The sequence below is a fragment of the Erpetoichthys calabaricus genome, chromosome 5, assembly GCF_900747795.2.
Source record: "Erpetoichthys calabaricus chromosome 5, fErpCal1.3, whole genome shotgun sequence".
In the NCBI taxonomy this organism is placed as follows: Eukaryota; Metazoa; Chordata; class Cladistia; order Polypteriformes; family Polypteridae; genus Erpetoichthys; species Erpetoichthys calabaricus.
Genome location: NC_041398.2, coordinates 7,005,423 through 7,022,823, shown reverse-complemented (window position 1 = coordinate 7,022,823; position 17,401 = coordinate 7,005,423). Strand labels below are relative to the sequence as shown.

General features: G+C 39.9%; 3 protein-coding genes across 16 annotated transcripts in view; all 3 read right to left on the bottom strand.

The window, feature by feature from the left end:
* The window catches only part of LOC114652414 (tripartite motif-containing protein 16-like), a 1,097,043-nt gene that overhangs the window by 325,384 nt on the left and 754,258 nt on the right, over positions 1-17,401 (bottom strand). The gene's annotated exons all lie outside the window — the stretch shown is intronic.
* LOC114643026 (tripartite motif-containing protein 16-like) overlaps positions 1-17,401 on the bottom strand; it is a 1,170,030-nt gene that overhangs the window by 598,246 nt on the left and 554,383 nt on the right. For 10 of the 14 annotated variants that reach the window (XR_007934991.1, XR_007934992.1, XR_007934993.1 and 7 more), the window contains exon 5: positions 7,170-7,329. The exons of the other annotated variants lie outside the window; for them this stretch is intronic. Coding sequence is in view for 7 of the 10 variants with exons in the window: in XM_051927896.1 (XP_051783856.1) it covers positions 7,170-7,329 (160 nt within the window). In the remaining 3 variants the exon portion in view is untranslated. The remainder of the gene's footprint in view (positions 1-7,169; positions 7,330-17,401) is intronic. 14 annotated transcript variants of the gene reach the window in all.
* The window catches only part of LOC127527845 (zinc finger protein 184-like), a 579,825-nt gene that overhangs the window by 70,277 nt on the left and 492,147 nt on the right, over positions 1-17,401 (bottom strand). The gene's annotated exons all lie outside the window — the stretch shown is intronic.

The window sequence follows — 17,401 nt, the reverse complement described above, 5'->3', positions numbered from 1 at the left end:
TTTTTTTTCCCTTATTTTGGTGCTTGTTGACCTCATTTTTGTGACTCCTTCTGTATGTGCTCACTCCTGTTTTCTGTGCTCTTGTCGGACTCTTTTTGCGCCTGCGTCTCTCGCGGACCCTCATCCGCCTCTCTCGCCCTCTTTTGTCCGCCTTTCTCGGGTCCTCAGCCGACTCTCGCGGACTGTTTGTTGCGCCGGCGCAGTACGTCTTTTTGCAGCTACGGCCCATGGCCGGATGTGCCTGCGTCCATCATCCGGTTTAGCATTCTCGGTTAGTAATATGGATACGCTTCTTATATATTGTTCAAATTCTTTTATCAAAATACCAGTGACAGCGCAATGCACGATAACATGGAGTGAATACACCATACGCATCTGCCCACGGCCGCCCTGGTGTGCGCAGATAGGAGTTGATTCTAAAATAAAATAAACATAAAAAGAATAATACAATCATCACCCATAAAGCGGATAGCAGACGTGATGTATTATATGTGTACCAGATTTCAAGTCAATAGGTGAAACGGTTTGCAAGCTACAGGTGATTTTAAATCCTGGACAGACCAACGAAAAGCCACGGTAGCAAATTATAGAAGATTTTACTGTTTAATAATTTATATTTATATGAAATGTGCTTCTTATATATTACTTCATATTCTCATATGATAATGATGTTAATGTTGTTTATATTGATTTCTATGTTATTGTAAGTGCATCTATGTGTGTATATGTATGTATGTATGTATGTATGTGTATATATATATATATATATATATATATAATATATATACTATATATATATATATATATATATAAAATATATGTGTATATGTATATATAACATATCTGTATATGTGTGTATATGTGTGTATATGTGTGTGTATATGTGTATATGTATATATATATGACAGCAACACTCATAACAATGACAACACAATTACATTGACAATCATGTTACGTTATTTTTAAAATGTTTCCTTTACTTTTTCATAACCTCTTTAACACACTACTTCTCCGCTGCGAAGCGCGGGTATTTTGCTAGTATACTAATAAAAGGCAAAGCCCTCACTGACTGACTGACTGACTGACTCATCACTAATTCTCCAACTTCCCATGTAGGTGGAAGGCTGAAATTTGGCAGGCTCATTCCTTACAGCTTACTTACAAAAGTTAGGCAAGTTTCATTTCGAAATTCTACACGTAATGGTCATAACTGGAACCTCTTTTTTGTCCATATACTGTAATGGAGGAGGCGGAGTCGCGTATCGCGTCATCACGCCTCCTACATAATCACATGAACTGAAAACAAGGAAGAGCCCCAAAGAGCGCTGAAGAAAACATTCATTACAAAATTGAGAAGGCACAAGAGAGCAGCTCACGTGAACTGACTGAATGCAGCATGAGTGATCACTTTGATACTGTGGAAACAAAGCACGGTGTGAAACGTAAGTTTAAATTAAGTTTATAGAAACACTACCACTGCCGTTTGCAATACCATATTCACGAGATACAAGTTTAATGAGAAGACACGAGGTATAAACGAGACTTTGGATGACTTTGTAACGGATTAAAAATTGCTTTAGCGAGAAACTTTTAAGTGCCGGGTCTTAACTAACATTAAATAAAGCCGTGGACATAGCAACATCACACAAGACAGCGGCTCACAGCACGTCGGAAACAAAGCACCGTGTAAACCTAAAGTTTAAATTAAGTTCATAGACCTACAAAAGGTTGCCATTGATTTGAGGCAAGATTGCTTTTCTCCTGTACAACTATATGTTGCATTCCGCTTGTGCGGCTTGGTCATATTACAACCAGAGTGCTGAACTGACAACGTGGTATACAAACAGAACTATAACAATCGTAATAAACGAACAAAAAAACAGCAGACAACACGTGGATTAAATAAAAAGGCTGCTTCCATTGGCGAAGCAACGAAAAAGGAAGACCTTATATGGCGTTCGTTTATAAAACAGCGGAGAGGCTGTGTGAAGGCAGCTTCACAAAAAACCAGATCCTTAACAAATTGTTAATGGTATATTTTCCCTCAATTTAAAAAGGTTTTCTTTTCTTCTTAATAAAAATTTAAAAGCAGTACTTCGCCGGTGCGAAGCGGGGGATTTGAGCAACTGACGCATACAGACATTTTCATGAGTGCAGGTACTTCGGAAACAAAGCACCGTGTAAACATAAAGTTTAAATTAAGTTCATAGACCTACAAAAGGTTGCCATTGATTTGAGGCAAGATTGCTTTTCTCCTGTACAACTATACGTTGCATTCTTAACAGTAAGCTTGCACAGCTTGGTCATATTACAACCGGAGTGCTGAACTGACAACGTGGTATACAAACAGAACTATAACAATCGTATAAAAAGAAAAAAAAAAAGCAAAGAACCCCTGGATTAAATAAAAAGGCTCCTTCCTTGGTGAAGCAAGGAAAAAGGAAGACCTTATATGGCGTTCGTTTATAAAACAGCGGAAAAGCTGTGTTAAGGCTGCATCACAAAAAAACAACAGAGTGCCTTATATGAGCAGGCAGTCAGCTAAAGAAGGGAATCAATAAATAACTATAATCGTAACAAACGAACAAAAAATAGCGGAGAATCCACGGACTACATAAGGGAAATGGGTACCTGAACAGAACAGTGAGTCTCAAATAGCTACACAATAACTATAAAAATCTTTATAAACGAACAATAAAAGAATACAGAACCGCTAAGCTAGGAGAAAGGACGGCCTTATATGGCATTCGTTTATAAAACAGCAGAGGGGCTGTGTAAAGGCAGCTTAACAAAAAAACAGATCCTTAACAAATTGTTATTGGTATATTTTCCCTCAATTTACAAAGGTTTTCTTTTCTTCTTAATAAAAATTTAAAAGCAGTACTTCGTGGGGATTTAGATATATATATATATATATATATATGTATGTGTATGTATGTATATATGTATGTCTATATATATACAGTGGTGTGAAAAACTATTTGCCCCCTTCCTGATTTCTTATTCTTTTGCATGTTTGTCACACAAAATGTTTCTGATCATCAAACACATTTAACCATTAGTCAAATATAACACAAGTAAACACAAAATGCAGTTTGTAAATGGTGGTTTTGATTATTTAGGGAGAAAAAAAAATCCAAACCTACATGGCCCTGTGTGAAAAAGTAATTGCCCCCTGAACCTAATAACTGGTTGGGCCACCCTTAGCAGCAATAACTGCAATCAAGCGTTTGCGATAACTTGCAATGAGTCATTTACAGCGCTCTGGAGGAATTTTGGCCCACTCATCTTTGCAAAATTGTTGTAATTCAGCTTTATTTGAGGGGTTTCTAGCATGAACCGCCTTTTAAGGTCATGCCATAGCATCTCAATTGGATTCAGGTCAGGACTTTGACTAGGCCACTCCAAAGTCTTCATTTTGTTTTTCTTCAGCCATTCAGAGGTGAATTTGCTGGTGTGTTTTGGGTCATTGTCCTGTTGCAGCACCCAAGATCGCTTCAGCTTGAGTTGACGAACAGATGGCCGGACATTCTCCTTCAGGATTTTTTGGTAGACAGTAGAATTCATGGTTCCATCTATCACAGCAAGCCTTCCAGGTCCTGAAGCAGCAAAACAACCCCAGACCATCACACTACCACCACCATATTTTACTGTTGGTATGATGTTCTTTTTCTGAAATGCTGTGTTCCTTTTACGCCAGATGTAACGGGACATTTGCCTTCCAAAAGTTGAACTTTTGACTCATCAGTCCACAAGGTATTTTCCCAAAAGTCTTGGCAATCATTGAGATGTTTCTTAGCAAAATTGAGACGAGCCCTAATGTTCTTTTTGCTTAACAGTGGTTTGCGTCTTGGAAATCTGCCATGCAGGCCGTTTTTGCCCAGTCTCTTTCTTATGGTGGAGTCGTGAACACTGACCTTAATTGAGGCAAGTGAGGCCTGCAGTTCTTTAGACGTTGTCCTGGGGTCTTTTGTGACCTCTCGGATGAGTCGTCTCTGCGCTCTTGGGGTAATTTTGGTCGGCCGGCCACTCCTGGGAAGGTTCACCACTGTTCCATGTTTTTGCCATTTGTGGATAATGGCTCTCACTGTGGTTCACTGGAGTCCCAAAGCTTTAGAAATGGCTTTATAACCTTTACCAGACTGATAGATCTCAATTACTTCTGTTCTCATTTGTTCCTGAATTTCTTTGGATCTTGGCATGATGTCTAGCTTTTGAGGTGCTTTTGGTCTATTCTCTGTGTCAGGCAGCTCCCATTTAAGTGATTTCTTGATTGAAACAGGTGTGGCAGTAATCAGGCCTGGGGGTGGCTACGGAAATTGAACTCAGGTGTGATACACCACAGTTAGGTTATTTTTTAACAAGGGGGCAATTACTTTTTCACACAGGGCCATGTAGGTTTGGATTTTTTTTCTCCCTAAATAATAAACACCATCATTTACAAACTGCATTTTGTGTTTACTTGTGTTATATTTGACTAATGGTTAAATGTGTTTGATGATCAGAAACATTTTGTGTGACAAACATGCAAAAGAATAAGAAATCAGGAAGGGGGCAAATAGTTTTTCACACCACTGTATGTAGATATGTATATATATATATGTAGATATGTAAATATGTATATGTATATATATGTGTCTGTATGTGTATATATATATATATATATATATATATATAATATGTGTGTGTGTATGTATGTGTGTATATGTATGTGTATATATATGTTGATATGTGTTTATATATATATGTATATATATATGTGGATGTGTATATGTATATATATGTATATATGTATATATATATATGTATTTGTAGATATGTGTATATGTGGATATGTATATATATATGTATATATGTTTATGTATATATATGTTTACATAACCTCTTTAACACACTACTTCTCCGCTGCAAAGCGCGGGTATTTTGCTAGTATATATATATATATATTCACGGCATTCGTAGTCTGAATCACAATCTGAGTGTATGGGTGGTTACCTACCAGGTAACGCTTATGGTTGGCCTGTAAGTCAGCTAACATCAGCCATGGTGCCTTCAGTTGTGAGAAGCAGATCATAGAATGGTTGAAAATAGTTTACTGTCAAATAATGCAAAGAGTACGCGATACGTGTTTAGCCCTAATTCTTGGCTCATCAGTCGTACACACTCACTGCACTCCCTTATGGGAATCGAACCTCGGACATAAGCGCTAGAGGGGCTTCGCAGCGGTGAAGTTTTGCTTTTAAATTTTAATTAAGAAGAAAAGAAACCTTTTTAAATTGAGGGAAAATATACCAATAACAATTTGTTAAGGATCTGTTTTTTTTGTGAAGCTGCCTTTACACAGCCTGTCCGCTGTTTTATAAACGAACGCCATATAAGGCCATCCTTTCTCCTTCACAGTCAGTTCACGTGATTACGTGGGAGGCGTGATGACGCGATACGCAACCCCGCCTCCCACAGCCAGCGAGCTGCAGTCCATTACAGTATATGGACAAAAAAGAGGTTCCAGTTATGACTGTTATGCTTTGAATTTCGAAATGAAACACGGGAAGTTGGAGAATTAGTGATGAGTGAGTGAGTGAGTGAGTGAGTGAGTGAGGGCTTTGCCTTTTATTTGTATATATATATATATATATATATATATATATATTTATATGTACACACACACATATATACATATACATCTATAGTAATAAAAGGCAAAAGCCTCACTGACTCACTCATCACTAACTCTCCAACTTCCCGTGTAGGTAGAAGGCTGAAATTTGGCAGGCTCATTCCTTCCAACTTACTTACAAAAGTTAAGCAGGTTTCATTTCGAAATTCTACACGTAACGGTCATAACAGTCGACAACGTCTGCCATGTTAAACTTTCTTATTTATGGCCCCATCTTCACAAAATTTGGTAGACAGCTTCCCAGCACTAACTGAAAACGATGTATTTACTTATTTCGGTGGTATGACACCACTGTCAGCCACCATATTGAACTTTCCAATGGTCTTTGTTACTTAATGGGCCTATCTTCAAGAAATTTGGTACGCGGGTTCCCAACACTAACTGAATCCTACTTACGTACATATATATGTCCATAGCCTGCAGCTCGGTCCACACTCTGAATCCTCCAGGCACTCGTGAGCATAATCTAATTTTGAAGGTTGGGGCACCAATAATGTTACTGAGAAACTTACAACCACCAATACTTTGTAATGGCACGAGACTTCAGGTCACATGTCTGCAAAAGAACCTAATTGAGGCAACTATTTTTACTGGCGGTGGCTCAGGGGAGAGAGTTTTTATTCCTCACATTCCCGTTATACCCTCTGATCTCCCATTTCAATTCAAACACTTCCAATTTCCAGTAAGGCTCTGCTTCACAATGACAATTAATAAGTCTCAGGGACAGACCCTACAAAAGGTTGGCATTGATTTGAGGCAAGATTGCTTTTCACATGGCCAACTATATGTTGCATGCTCAAGAGTAAGCTCAGCGCACAACTTAGTCCTATTACAACCGTAGGGGCGAACTGACAACGTGGTATACAAAGAGATTCTTTACAAATAACTATTGGTACATTTTTCCTCAGTTTATTACTTAAAATTTCAAAGCTAGTCTAAAATAAACAAAATAAATAAAACTTCACTACCTTGTTTGCTCCTACAGCCGCTTGTGCTTGCTCGGCGCCTTAACGCTGGCCGCTTACCTACGTATTGCTGAGCCTTTTACTGCTTTGAAGTCAGCCGCTGCCTTTTTTTCTTTTCCTTTTCCTTTAAACTAAGGAATCGCTGTTACGACGACGCGATTATTTGCTTACAAATGCCAATACCAGTTACTGCTGCTTTCTACCCTACCTCCTCAATACTAATTCCAATACAGATAACAAGAACAAAAACAAAAACAGGTACAAGTAACTTTTCCAAGAGCACCTCCAAATACTCAGCTACTTTTGCTCTTGTGCGGGTGAGAAAAAAGCGAAAAAAACCCTTCTAAAGGGACAAAAGCTTTAAAAATTCCCACACGGTTCCTTAACAACAACCAAAACCCAAGTTTTAAGAGCAAAATGTATTTTTTTTATTTAAATCTCACACCACAGAACAGACCAAAAACTTTCAACAGCCTCTAGTGTTTGCAAAGCACACGTCAGCCACGTGACCAGAAGAATCACAGTACCTAATGGAGTCCATGTCAGGGTGTCCCACTGGCTGATCTTCTCCAGACTCTTTTTCAGACCTGACAGCTCCTTTAGCAGGTCCTCAGAAGAAAAGTCAGCCGCGACAGTGAAGCTGAGCGAGTCTCCATTAGCAGGAAGGACACAGTGAGATGAGAAACTCTGCATCAGGAGAGGAGGGGGAACAAGAAGGAATAAAAAGTAACATTAATAAGAAGGACCTCCTCTAAACTAAACATCAGTGTGGTGGACATTCATCTTGGGTTTAGATAGAGAGATTACTTTTCATTCATTCATTGGTTATTTATGGCAGAAAGTTTCATTATAATGGACCAAAAAATGTCATCGACCTTGACTCTTAAAAAGCTTTTCACCAGTGATATTTTCATAACGAAAATGAGAACTAGAACTAAAAATAGTGTTTTTATTTTACAAGAATGAGACATTAAATTAAGGTAAACAGAGAAACTAATACTAAATAAAAATAAAAATTAGTGATATGTGAGCGAACTAAAACGAGAACAAAAACTGAGTAAAAACAAAAAAAACAGCAATAGCATTTTCATTCAATCTGGTTCAGTTGTGCAGAGGAGCTGTTTGCAGGTCGCCCTGAGCCTTCAGTTACGTTGCGCTGTTTACTATGCGGTGATCTTGTACCTTGGGCTTACTGTAGTCATGTGGTGCAGCTTCCGTAAGGACCGTTGTTTGTTTGTTGAGCACATTTGGTTTGTTGGGTTGAATCAGTCAACATGTGTGGTTGCCGATGGTGAGTTTTGCACAGATGTTTGCAGGTTGAAAGCAAGAAAGTAACATGTGGAAATACTTTAATTGCAGCGCAGATGATAATAAAAGCAAATGTAGCATGCGAGAAGAAGAAAAGAACCTCGGAGTTTCAGTGCAGGACCAACTGGATCAGCACTTAGTGGAAGTCCAGCACTGCTCTGGCACCAGGACTGCACTTTACACAGGGACGTGCGATCAGGGGAGGCATGAAAAGTTAAAAAAGTAATTAATAATGATAACATAAAATAAATTTGTCCACTGGTCTGTGCTGTAAATTTGATTTCTGTATAATTTCAATAATTTTTATCTTTTTCACCGTCAAAATCACTGAATTTGTGCATTTCCTAATCATATACAAGGGAGAAACGTGAGGTGCGGCAGCGACGAGACTCACCTCCTCTCGGACTGCGCTGTCCCTCACACATGGGGTTGATGCATGCAGTTGGCGTGTGCTTGTTGCTGTCTCTCTGTGTCGCCAATATAATGTTTGCAAACACGTTTATTATACACCATGACTTTTCACAGTCTGGCTGATATCTTTAATAAATTTGTGTGACATATTTAGTTTTGCTGATAGGACATAAAACTGCAGTGAGAAGGCACAAGGCGAGGCAGGCAGTACCGTGCCGCCCTGAAGAGAGCCTAACAGGTGCTCGTTGCTGCTGTTCTTCTACGCAGAGGCTCTCAGCACCAATAAAGTTATCGATTTCAGAAAGTCAAGTGCACTGCAGCGGGCCGTTTATTTTTATTTTTTCTTCCAAATTCAAAATGGAAGATTAAGACTTTTAAAACTAAAGGAAATCAATGAGGACTTTTACAAGAAAGTGACAGAGATTTTCGTGGACAAGAAGAGGTGCATGGACTTTATTTACAAATTAAGGTAAGACAATAAACGGTTTTCAATTTTATAAAAAAAATGGGATCAGACTAAGAAAAAAAATCCAATTTTTAAAGAATAAATTTTGACCTTAAATAAAATATTCATTTGCTTTTCCTGTTATCCTTTGTTGAGCAGTCTGTATTAAAATTGATTAATGCATAAGAATTAAAATCTTTTAAAAACAACTAAATATTTCTATTAAGGTCAAAATTTAAATCTGTTTTTGTACACCTCTTTATGCTTTCATTTGTATTAAATGAGTATAAATTGTGAAATTGCAATGGCAAATTTAGAACATGAGGAGCAAATGTGCTCTCTCCGTTCTCTCTTGCCACTATACATGTAACGTTCTTTCTTAGTCCAATATGTGTGTAGAGAATGCTGATGAGATTTTAAACATAACCAGAAGTCCACAAGAGGCGAGTCATCAGACTGTGGATAACTGGGCTGAGGGGGCAGCAGACTGGCAGGAGAAGAACTGATTTAGTAGACAAAACAAGACATTGGGCTCTTTAATATACTGAGATAGATAGATAGATAGATAGATAGATAGATAGATAGATAGATAGATAGATAGATAGATAGATAGATAGATAGATAGATAGATAGATAGATAGATAGATAGATAGATAGATAGATAGATAGATAGATAGATAGATAGATAGATAGATAGATAGATAGATAGATAGTATATTTGTCCCAAGGGGGAAATATGGCAATTAAATTAAATCCAATGACTTACACATACTGTTCAGTATAATCTTACTACTGAAGGTCTGCAACTAGAAAGTGTGTGACTTGTCAGAAAGACTTGGGAGCCTTTTGTGCACTCATCACAGTTCTGTAATCTGCTCTGTAGAACACACTTGTGGGACCACATCAGGAATATTGTGTGTTAGAGAAAAGAGAAAACAGCACAAAAGAAAGTCGAGAAGAAGAAGAGAGACCAGACTGGACTGTGGGGTTTGAGCTGTGAGGAAATGCTGAAGGATTTGAATGTCATCAGTTAAATGACATGATGAGGTGACATGATATGAGAGTTTAAAGATATAAAGGAATTGGTGTCTGATTTAAAGAGAACATGCCATAGAGCTGAGCATAAATTGAGGAAGACTAAACTAACTATGAAATATTAAAAGTTAAAGTAACAGAATACAATAACACAGTCCGTCTTGATAGACGCTGTTATTTCTCTAAGATTATTAATAACAATGCTTGTAATCCCAGAGTCTTATTCTCGATGATTGATCATCTGTTAAACCCAAGTAACTCAAAGGAATGCCTCCAAAGTACTTCCAGTAAAACCTGTGAGGCTATTGCTGTATTTTTCAATCAAAAAATTAATGATATTAGAAATAACATACAGGTGCAGGTCATAAAATTAGAATATCATGACAAAGTTGATTTATTTCAGTAATTCCATTCAAAAAGTGAAACTTGTATATTACATTCATTCATTACACACAGACTGATGTATTTCAAATGTTTATTTCTTGTAATGCTGATGATTATAACTGACAACTAATGAAAGTCCCAAATTCAGTATCTCGGAAAATTAGAATATTGTGAAAAGGTTCAATATTGAAGACACCTGGTGCCACACTCTAATCAGCTAATTAACTCCAAACACCTGCAAAAGCCTTTAAATGGTCTCTCAGTCGAGTTCTGTAGGCTACACAATCATGAGGAAGACTGCTGACTTGACAGTTAGTCCAAAAGACGACCAATGACACCTTGCACAAGGAGGGTGAGACACAACAGGTCATTGCTAAAGAGGCTGGCTGTTCACAGAGCTCTGTGTCCAAGCACATTAATAGAGAGGCGAAGGGAAGGACAAGATGTGGTAGAAAAAAGTGGACAAGCAATAGGGATAACCGCACCCTGGAGAGGATTGTGAAACAAAACCCATTCAAAAATGTGGGGGAGATTCACAAAGAGTGGACTGCAGCTGGAGTCAGTGCTTCAAGCACCACCACACACAGACGTATGTAAGACATGGGTTTCAGCCGTCGCATTCCTTGTGTCAAGCCACTCTTGAACAAGAGACAGCGCCAGAAGCGTCTCGCCTGGGCTAAAGACAAAAAGGACTGGACTGCTGTTGAGTGGTCCAAAGTTATGTTCTCTGATGAAAGTAAATTTTGCATTTCCTTTGGAAATCAAGGTCCCAGAGTCTGGAGGAAGAGAGGAGAGGCACAGAATCCACGTTGCGTGAGGTCCAGTGTAAAGTTTCCACAGTCATTGATGGTTTGGGGTGCCATGTCATCTGCTGGTGTTGGTCCACTGTGTTTTCTGTGGTCCAAGGTCAACGCAGCCGTCTACCAGAACGTTTTAGAGCACTTCATGCTTCCCGCTGCTGACGAACTTTATGGAGATGCAGATTTCATTTTCCAACAGGACCTGGCACCTGCACACAGTGCCAAAGCTACCAGTACCTGGTTTAAGGACCATGGTATCCCTGTTCTTGATTGGCCAGCAAATTCGCCTGACCTTAACCCCATAGAAAATCTATGGGGTATTGTGAAGAGGAAGATGCAATACGCCAGACCCAACAATTCAGAAGAGCTGAAGGCCACTATCAGAGTAACGTGGGCTCTCATAACACCTGAGCAGTGCCACAGACTGATCGACTCCATGCCACGACGCATTGCTGCAGTAATCCAGGCCAAAGGACCACTAAATATTGAGTGCTGTACATGCTCATACTTCTCATGTTCATACCTTTCAGTTGGCCAACATTTCTAAAAAATCCTCTTTTTGCATTGGTCTTAATTGATATTCTAATTTTCCGAGATACTAAATTTGGGACTTTCATTAGTTGTCAGTTATAATCATCAACATTAAAAGAAATAAACATTTGAAATACATCAGTCTGTGTGTACTGAATGAATCTATATTTATAAAGGAGAGTTGTGATCCGTGTGGCTGCGTTTGTGGAGGGACGGAGAGTTAAGGCGGGTGTTGGAGTCATGTGATCATCTCCCCTCCCACTCACCTCATTTCATTCACTTCATTTCGCTCTGAGCTGAGCTCCACAGCTGGCGCGGTTAGTCCTTTCTCCTTTACTGATTTACTGTTTAGTAGACGCGGTGCTTACTGAATAGTATTTTGTTCTTTAGTGTTTCTTAGTGTTTAGTAGATGCGGTTTAGTGTTACTTTCTACTTTTTTTGTACTTTAGTGTTTAATAATAAATAATAATAATTCATTACATTTATATAGCACTTTTCTCAGTACTCAAAGCGCTAAAATAGCGAGTGATACTTAGCTGATAGCAGTGTAGAAGCAGCACAGCACAACGGAGGCGGTAGGACAGGCGGGTGTGGTAGCGTAGGTGAGCGGCGATAGCAAGCAGCAGGAGGAGGAAGCAGGATTTGGATGTTCCAATACACAGCTATAAACAGTAACGCTTGGTAATTTCAGGCGTGATCGCCCCGGAGCCATAAGCCAGGTTAGTATGAACATCAGATCAGTTCCAGGTCGTAGAGTACTGTAAGATGAAAGGGGAGCAGATCAGCATAGCGAATATAATCACGGAGACAGATCATCCCGAGGTGCTAGATCGCCAGGTACAAAGAAATGTTCGTAGGTTCCGTCCCGTGATCCAGAGACTCAGCTGTTCCCAGTAAAGTGGAGTCCATAAAATCTGTAAATATTAAGCCAAATCCATGCAATTCCAGTCAGCTGTATCCACGAACTATACGTACAATAAATGAAATAAAACAAGCGTAAGAAAGTGCAGAATTAAGACGAATTTTGCGAAAAGTGTTGTTAGCAGGGAGGAGCGGCAACAACAAGCGTGCGCCAGCGTCCCGTCACCTGCTATAATAAAGCAGTTATAATAAAGAAGTTTAGTAGACTTTTACTTTATCTCATTTAGTGTTCTTCCCGGCGGTGTTGCCGTTTTTTAGTGTTAGTGTCTACTTAGTGTTTGTGTTTAGTGTTATGGAGGAGTGATCTTACCACTGTCAGATTTTACAATGAATGAGTTGGTAAATAATGATTATTTATCAACAGATCACATGAGCAAATTCAACGAAATTTTAGCTGCGCATACAATTTTCCAACCTCAAGAGGTTTTGTTAATGTGGACTCCTGACATACCTATAATGCCCATTCCACAAAATGCAAAACATATTCAAATATTACCTTCTGCAGCAACTGAACGAGTGACACACTGGGTGTGTACCTGTTATGATGGTGCTGTAATTCATATCTATGACAGTTTAAACGGTGATGAAAAAATCAACCTCACCGAAGAGCAGCTTCGTTTCCTTCGTGCTTTATTTCCTTACAAACCTCCCATAGTTTATGAAGACGCACAGCAACAATTAAATCATACAGATTCTGGTGTATTCTCAATTTCATTTGCTGTGTGTATTTCTTTAGGTATTGACCCAAGTGATCAAGTTTTTACTATTTCTTCATTGCGAAATCACTTACAAATAATTTTTGTTACTCGACAATTGCTTCCATTCCCTGTCGAAAGTAGCCGACGGGCGACACCAGTTACAAGTATTCAGTGCGTTCAAAGACCTGTACGAAGTATGGCGACCAACACAGTCACTCATAAAAGGGGAGATGACTCGGTGCAGGAAATGGGGATTGAAACTACCTTGGAGGACATGCAATCAACGAGGCGATTAAACGGATCTCAAGAGACGTCTTCTAGGTTGGAAAAAAAGCGCTTGGCTGCCAAAACCATATATACACATAAATATATACATCTATATAAATAAAAATATAAATGTTCGTTTGTTCAAAACCTTAAATCTCCGAAAGTTCTCCACCAATTGCTTTGAAATTTTGACACAACGTTGCATTCGAATACTCGCGTGTTTTTATATACATATTATATAGATGTCACACCTGTGACAGGTAAAAACATGCTTTTTTTGAAAACACAGCGCCATCTGTAGGACGTATAAGCAACACACGCCATACTAAATATTTTACGATTCTATTTCAATGTTTCGATCAAAAACATTTGTAAGTACGTGAATAAAGGCAGCGACATGGCAGTTTTTGGCGTGCAACCAGAAAGAAGTGATAGGAATGCGGTCATACATATCGATGAAATCGCACAGTATTAGGCTGGAAGATACGTAAGCAGCAATGAAGCTGTATGGCGAATTCTTTCATTTCCCATACATGAACGAAGTCCAGATGTTGTTCACTTAGCAGTACATCTAGAAAATGGACAACGCGTTTGTTTCACAGCTGCAAATGTTCAACAAATAGCCCTGAATCCACCGGCTACAACGTTAACTGCTTTCTTTACGTTATGTCAGAATGACGCGTTTGAGAAAAAACTGCTGTATTCGGAAGTGCCTACGTATTACACATGGAATGCGAGTAGAAAATCATTTGAACAACGCAAACGAGGAGAGCGAGTCAACGGACAACCTGCCATATTCAAAGAAACTACGATAGGCAGACTGTGCACCGTGCATCCCAATCAAGATGAATGCTTCTTTGTTCACATGCTGTTGGTAAATGTGCCCGGTCCAACGTCTTTCCAGCAATTGAGAATTGTCAACGGCGTTACACATGCCACTTTCCGAAGTACATGTCAAGCTCTGAATATATTGGAGAACGACCGACACTGGGATGTATGCATTAATGACACGTGCATCACGTCACATCCAAATCAAATTCGTGCATTGTTTGCCATCATATTGACCGCCTGCTCTCCTTCATCTCCAACACAGTTATGGGAGAAATATAAATCGCACATGGCTGAAGATATTTTCCGTCGAATACGCAAGTAAAATTCAAATATAAACCTGGATTTCACAGCAGACATCTACAACTAAGTGTTGATAATGATTGAAGATTTCTGCTTAGAAATCGCGAACAAAGTTCTCAATCAATTGGGAATTCCATCACCGAATCGATCTGCTGCTGCTTCGTTAAATGTAGAATTGCGTCGTGAACAAAATTACAAAACGGTGATATTTTGTCGTATGTGCAATCAAATATTCCTAAGCTAACGCTTTAGCAAAAAGGCATTTACGATCAAATAATGCAAACTGTCAATAACGGGGTTGGAGAAATCTGGAAATTGGGAACGGAAAGGTGCCGGTTGATCCCAATATTCAAACCAATTATAAGAATCACGATTGGCTGAGTGAACAAGCTATTCTTGCAGCCAAAAACAAAGACGTCTACGAACTTAACAATATTATCCATCCATCCATCCATTTTCCAACCCGCTGAATCCGAACACAGGGTCACGGGGGTCTGCTGGAGCCAATCCCAGCCAACACAGGGCACAAGGCAGGAAACAATCCTGGGCAGGGTGCCAACCCACCGCAGGACACACACAAACACACCCACACACCAAGCACACACTAGGGCCAATTTAGAATCGCCAATCCACCTAACCTGCATGTCTTTGGACTGTGGGAGGAAACCGGAGTGCCCGGAGGAAACTCACGCAGACATGGGGAGAACATGCAAACTCCACGCAGGGAGGACCCGGGAATCCTACCCAGGTCCCCAGATCTCCCAACTGCGAGGCAGCAGCGCTACCCACTGCGCCACCGTGCTGCCCTTAACAATATTTTTCAGTCTAACATTCTGCACAGACAAGGGAACAACAAAAAATATTGTATACCCACAAGCATTGTGAAATTAAACATATTAGAAACGTGCGCTTTCTCTTTTCTTTCTTTTCCATTTAACCAGACTGAGCCACAGCAATGTGTGGCCGGGTACAGCTATATATATATAATATACACTTTATATACACATACACACACACACACACACACACACATATATATAAATACATACACACACACATATACAGTATACATACACATATACAGTGGGGCAAAAAAGTATTTAGTCAGCCACCAATTGTGCAAGTTCTCCCACTTAAAAAGATGAGAGAGGCCTGTAATTTTCATCATAGGTATACCTGAACTATGAGAGACAAAATGAGAGAAAAAATCCAGAAAATCACATTGTCTGATTTTTAAAGAATTTATTTGCAAATTTTGGTGGAAAATAAGTATTTGGTCACCTACAAACAAGCAAGATTTCTGGCACTCACAGACCTGTAACTTCTTCTGTAAGAGGCTCCTCTGTCCTCCACTCATTACCTGTATTAATGGCACCTGTTTGAACTCGTTATCAATATAAAAGACACCTGTCCACAACCTCAGACAGTCAAACTCCAAACTCCACTATGGCCAAGACCAAAGAGCTGTCAAAGGACACCAGAAACAAAATTGTAGACCTGCACCAGGCTGGGAAGACTGAATCTGCAATAGGTAAGCAGCTTGGTGTGAAGAAATCAACTGTGGGAGCAATTATTAGAAAATGGAAGACATACAAGACCACTGATAATCTCCCTCGATCTGGGGCTCCACACACAAGATCTCACCCTGTGGGGTCAAAATGATCACAAGAACGGTGAGCAAAAATCCCAGAACCACACGGGGGGACCTAGTGAATGGCCTGCAGAGAGCTGGTACCAAAGTAACAAAGGCTACCATCAGTAACACACTACGCAGCCAGGGACTCAAATCCTGCAGTGCCAGACGTTTCCCCTGCTTAAGCCAGTACATGCGCAGGCCCGTCTGAAGTTTGCTAGAGAGCATTTGGATGAGCCAGAAGAGGATTAGGAGAATGTCATATGGTCAGATGAAAAAAGCTCTACTTGTCGTGTTTGGAGGAGAAAGAATGCTGAGTTGCATCCAAAGAACACCATACCTACTGTAAAGCATGGGGGTGGAAACATCATGCTTAGGAGCTGTTTTTCTGCAAAGGGACCAGGGTGACTGATCCATGTAAAGGAGAGAACGAATAGGGCCATGTATCGTCAGATTTTGAGTGAAAACCTCCTTCCATCAGCAAGGGCATTGAAGATGAAACGTGGCTGGGTCTTTCTGCATGACAATGATCCCAAACACACCGCCCGGGTAATGAAGGAGTGGCTTCGTAAGAAGCATTTCAAGGTCCTGGAGTGGCCTAGCCTGTCTCCAGATCTCAACCCCATAGAAAATCTTTGGAGGGAGTTGAAAGTCCGTGTTGCCCAGCGACAGCCCCAAAACATCACTGCTCTAGAGGAGATCTGCATGGAGGAATGGGCCAAAATATCAGCAACAGTGTGTGAAAACCTTGTGAAGACTTACAGAAAACGTTTGACCTCTGTCATTGCCAACAAAGGGTATATAACAAAGTTTTGAGATGAACTTTTGTTATTGACCAAATATTTTTTTTCCACCATAATTTGCAAATAAATTCTTCAAAAATCAGACAATGTGATTTTCTGGATTTTTTTTTCTCATTTTATCTGTCGTAGTTGAGGTAAACCTATGATGAAAATTACAGGCCTCTCTCATCTTTTTAAGTGGCAGAACTTGCACAATTGGTGGCTGACTAAATACTTTTTTGCCCCACTGTACATCTATGCGGCGGCACGGTAGCGCAGTGGGTAGCGCTGCTGCCTCGCAGTTGGGCGATCTGGGGACCTGGGTTCGATTCCCGGGTCCTCCCTGCGTGGAGTTTGCATGTTCTCCCCGTGTCTGCGTGGGTTTCCTCCGGGCGCTCCGGTTTCCTCCCAC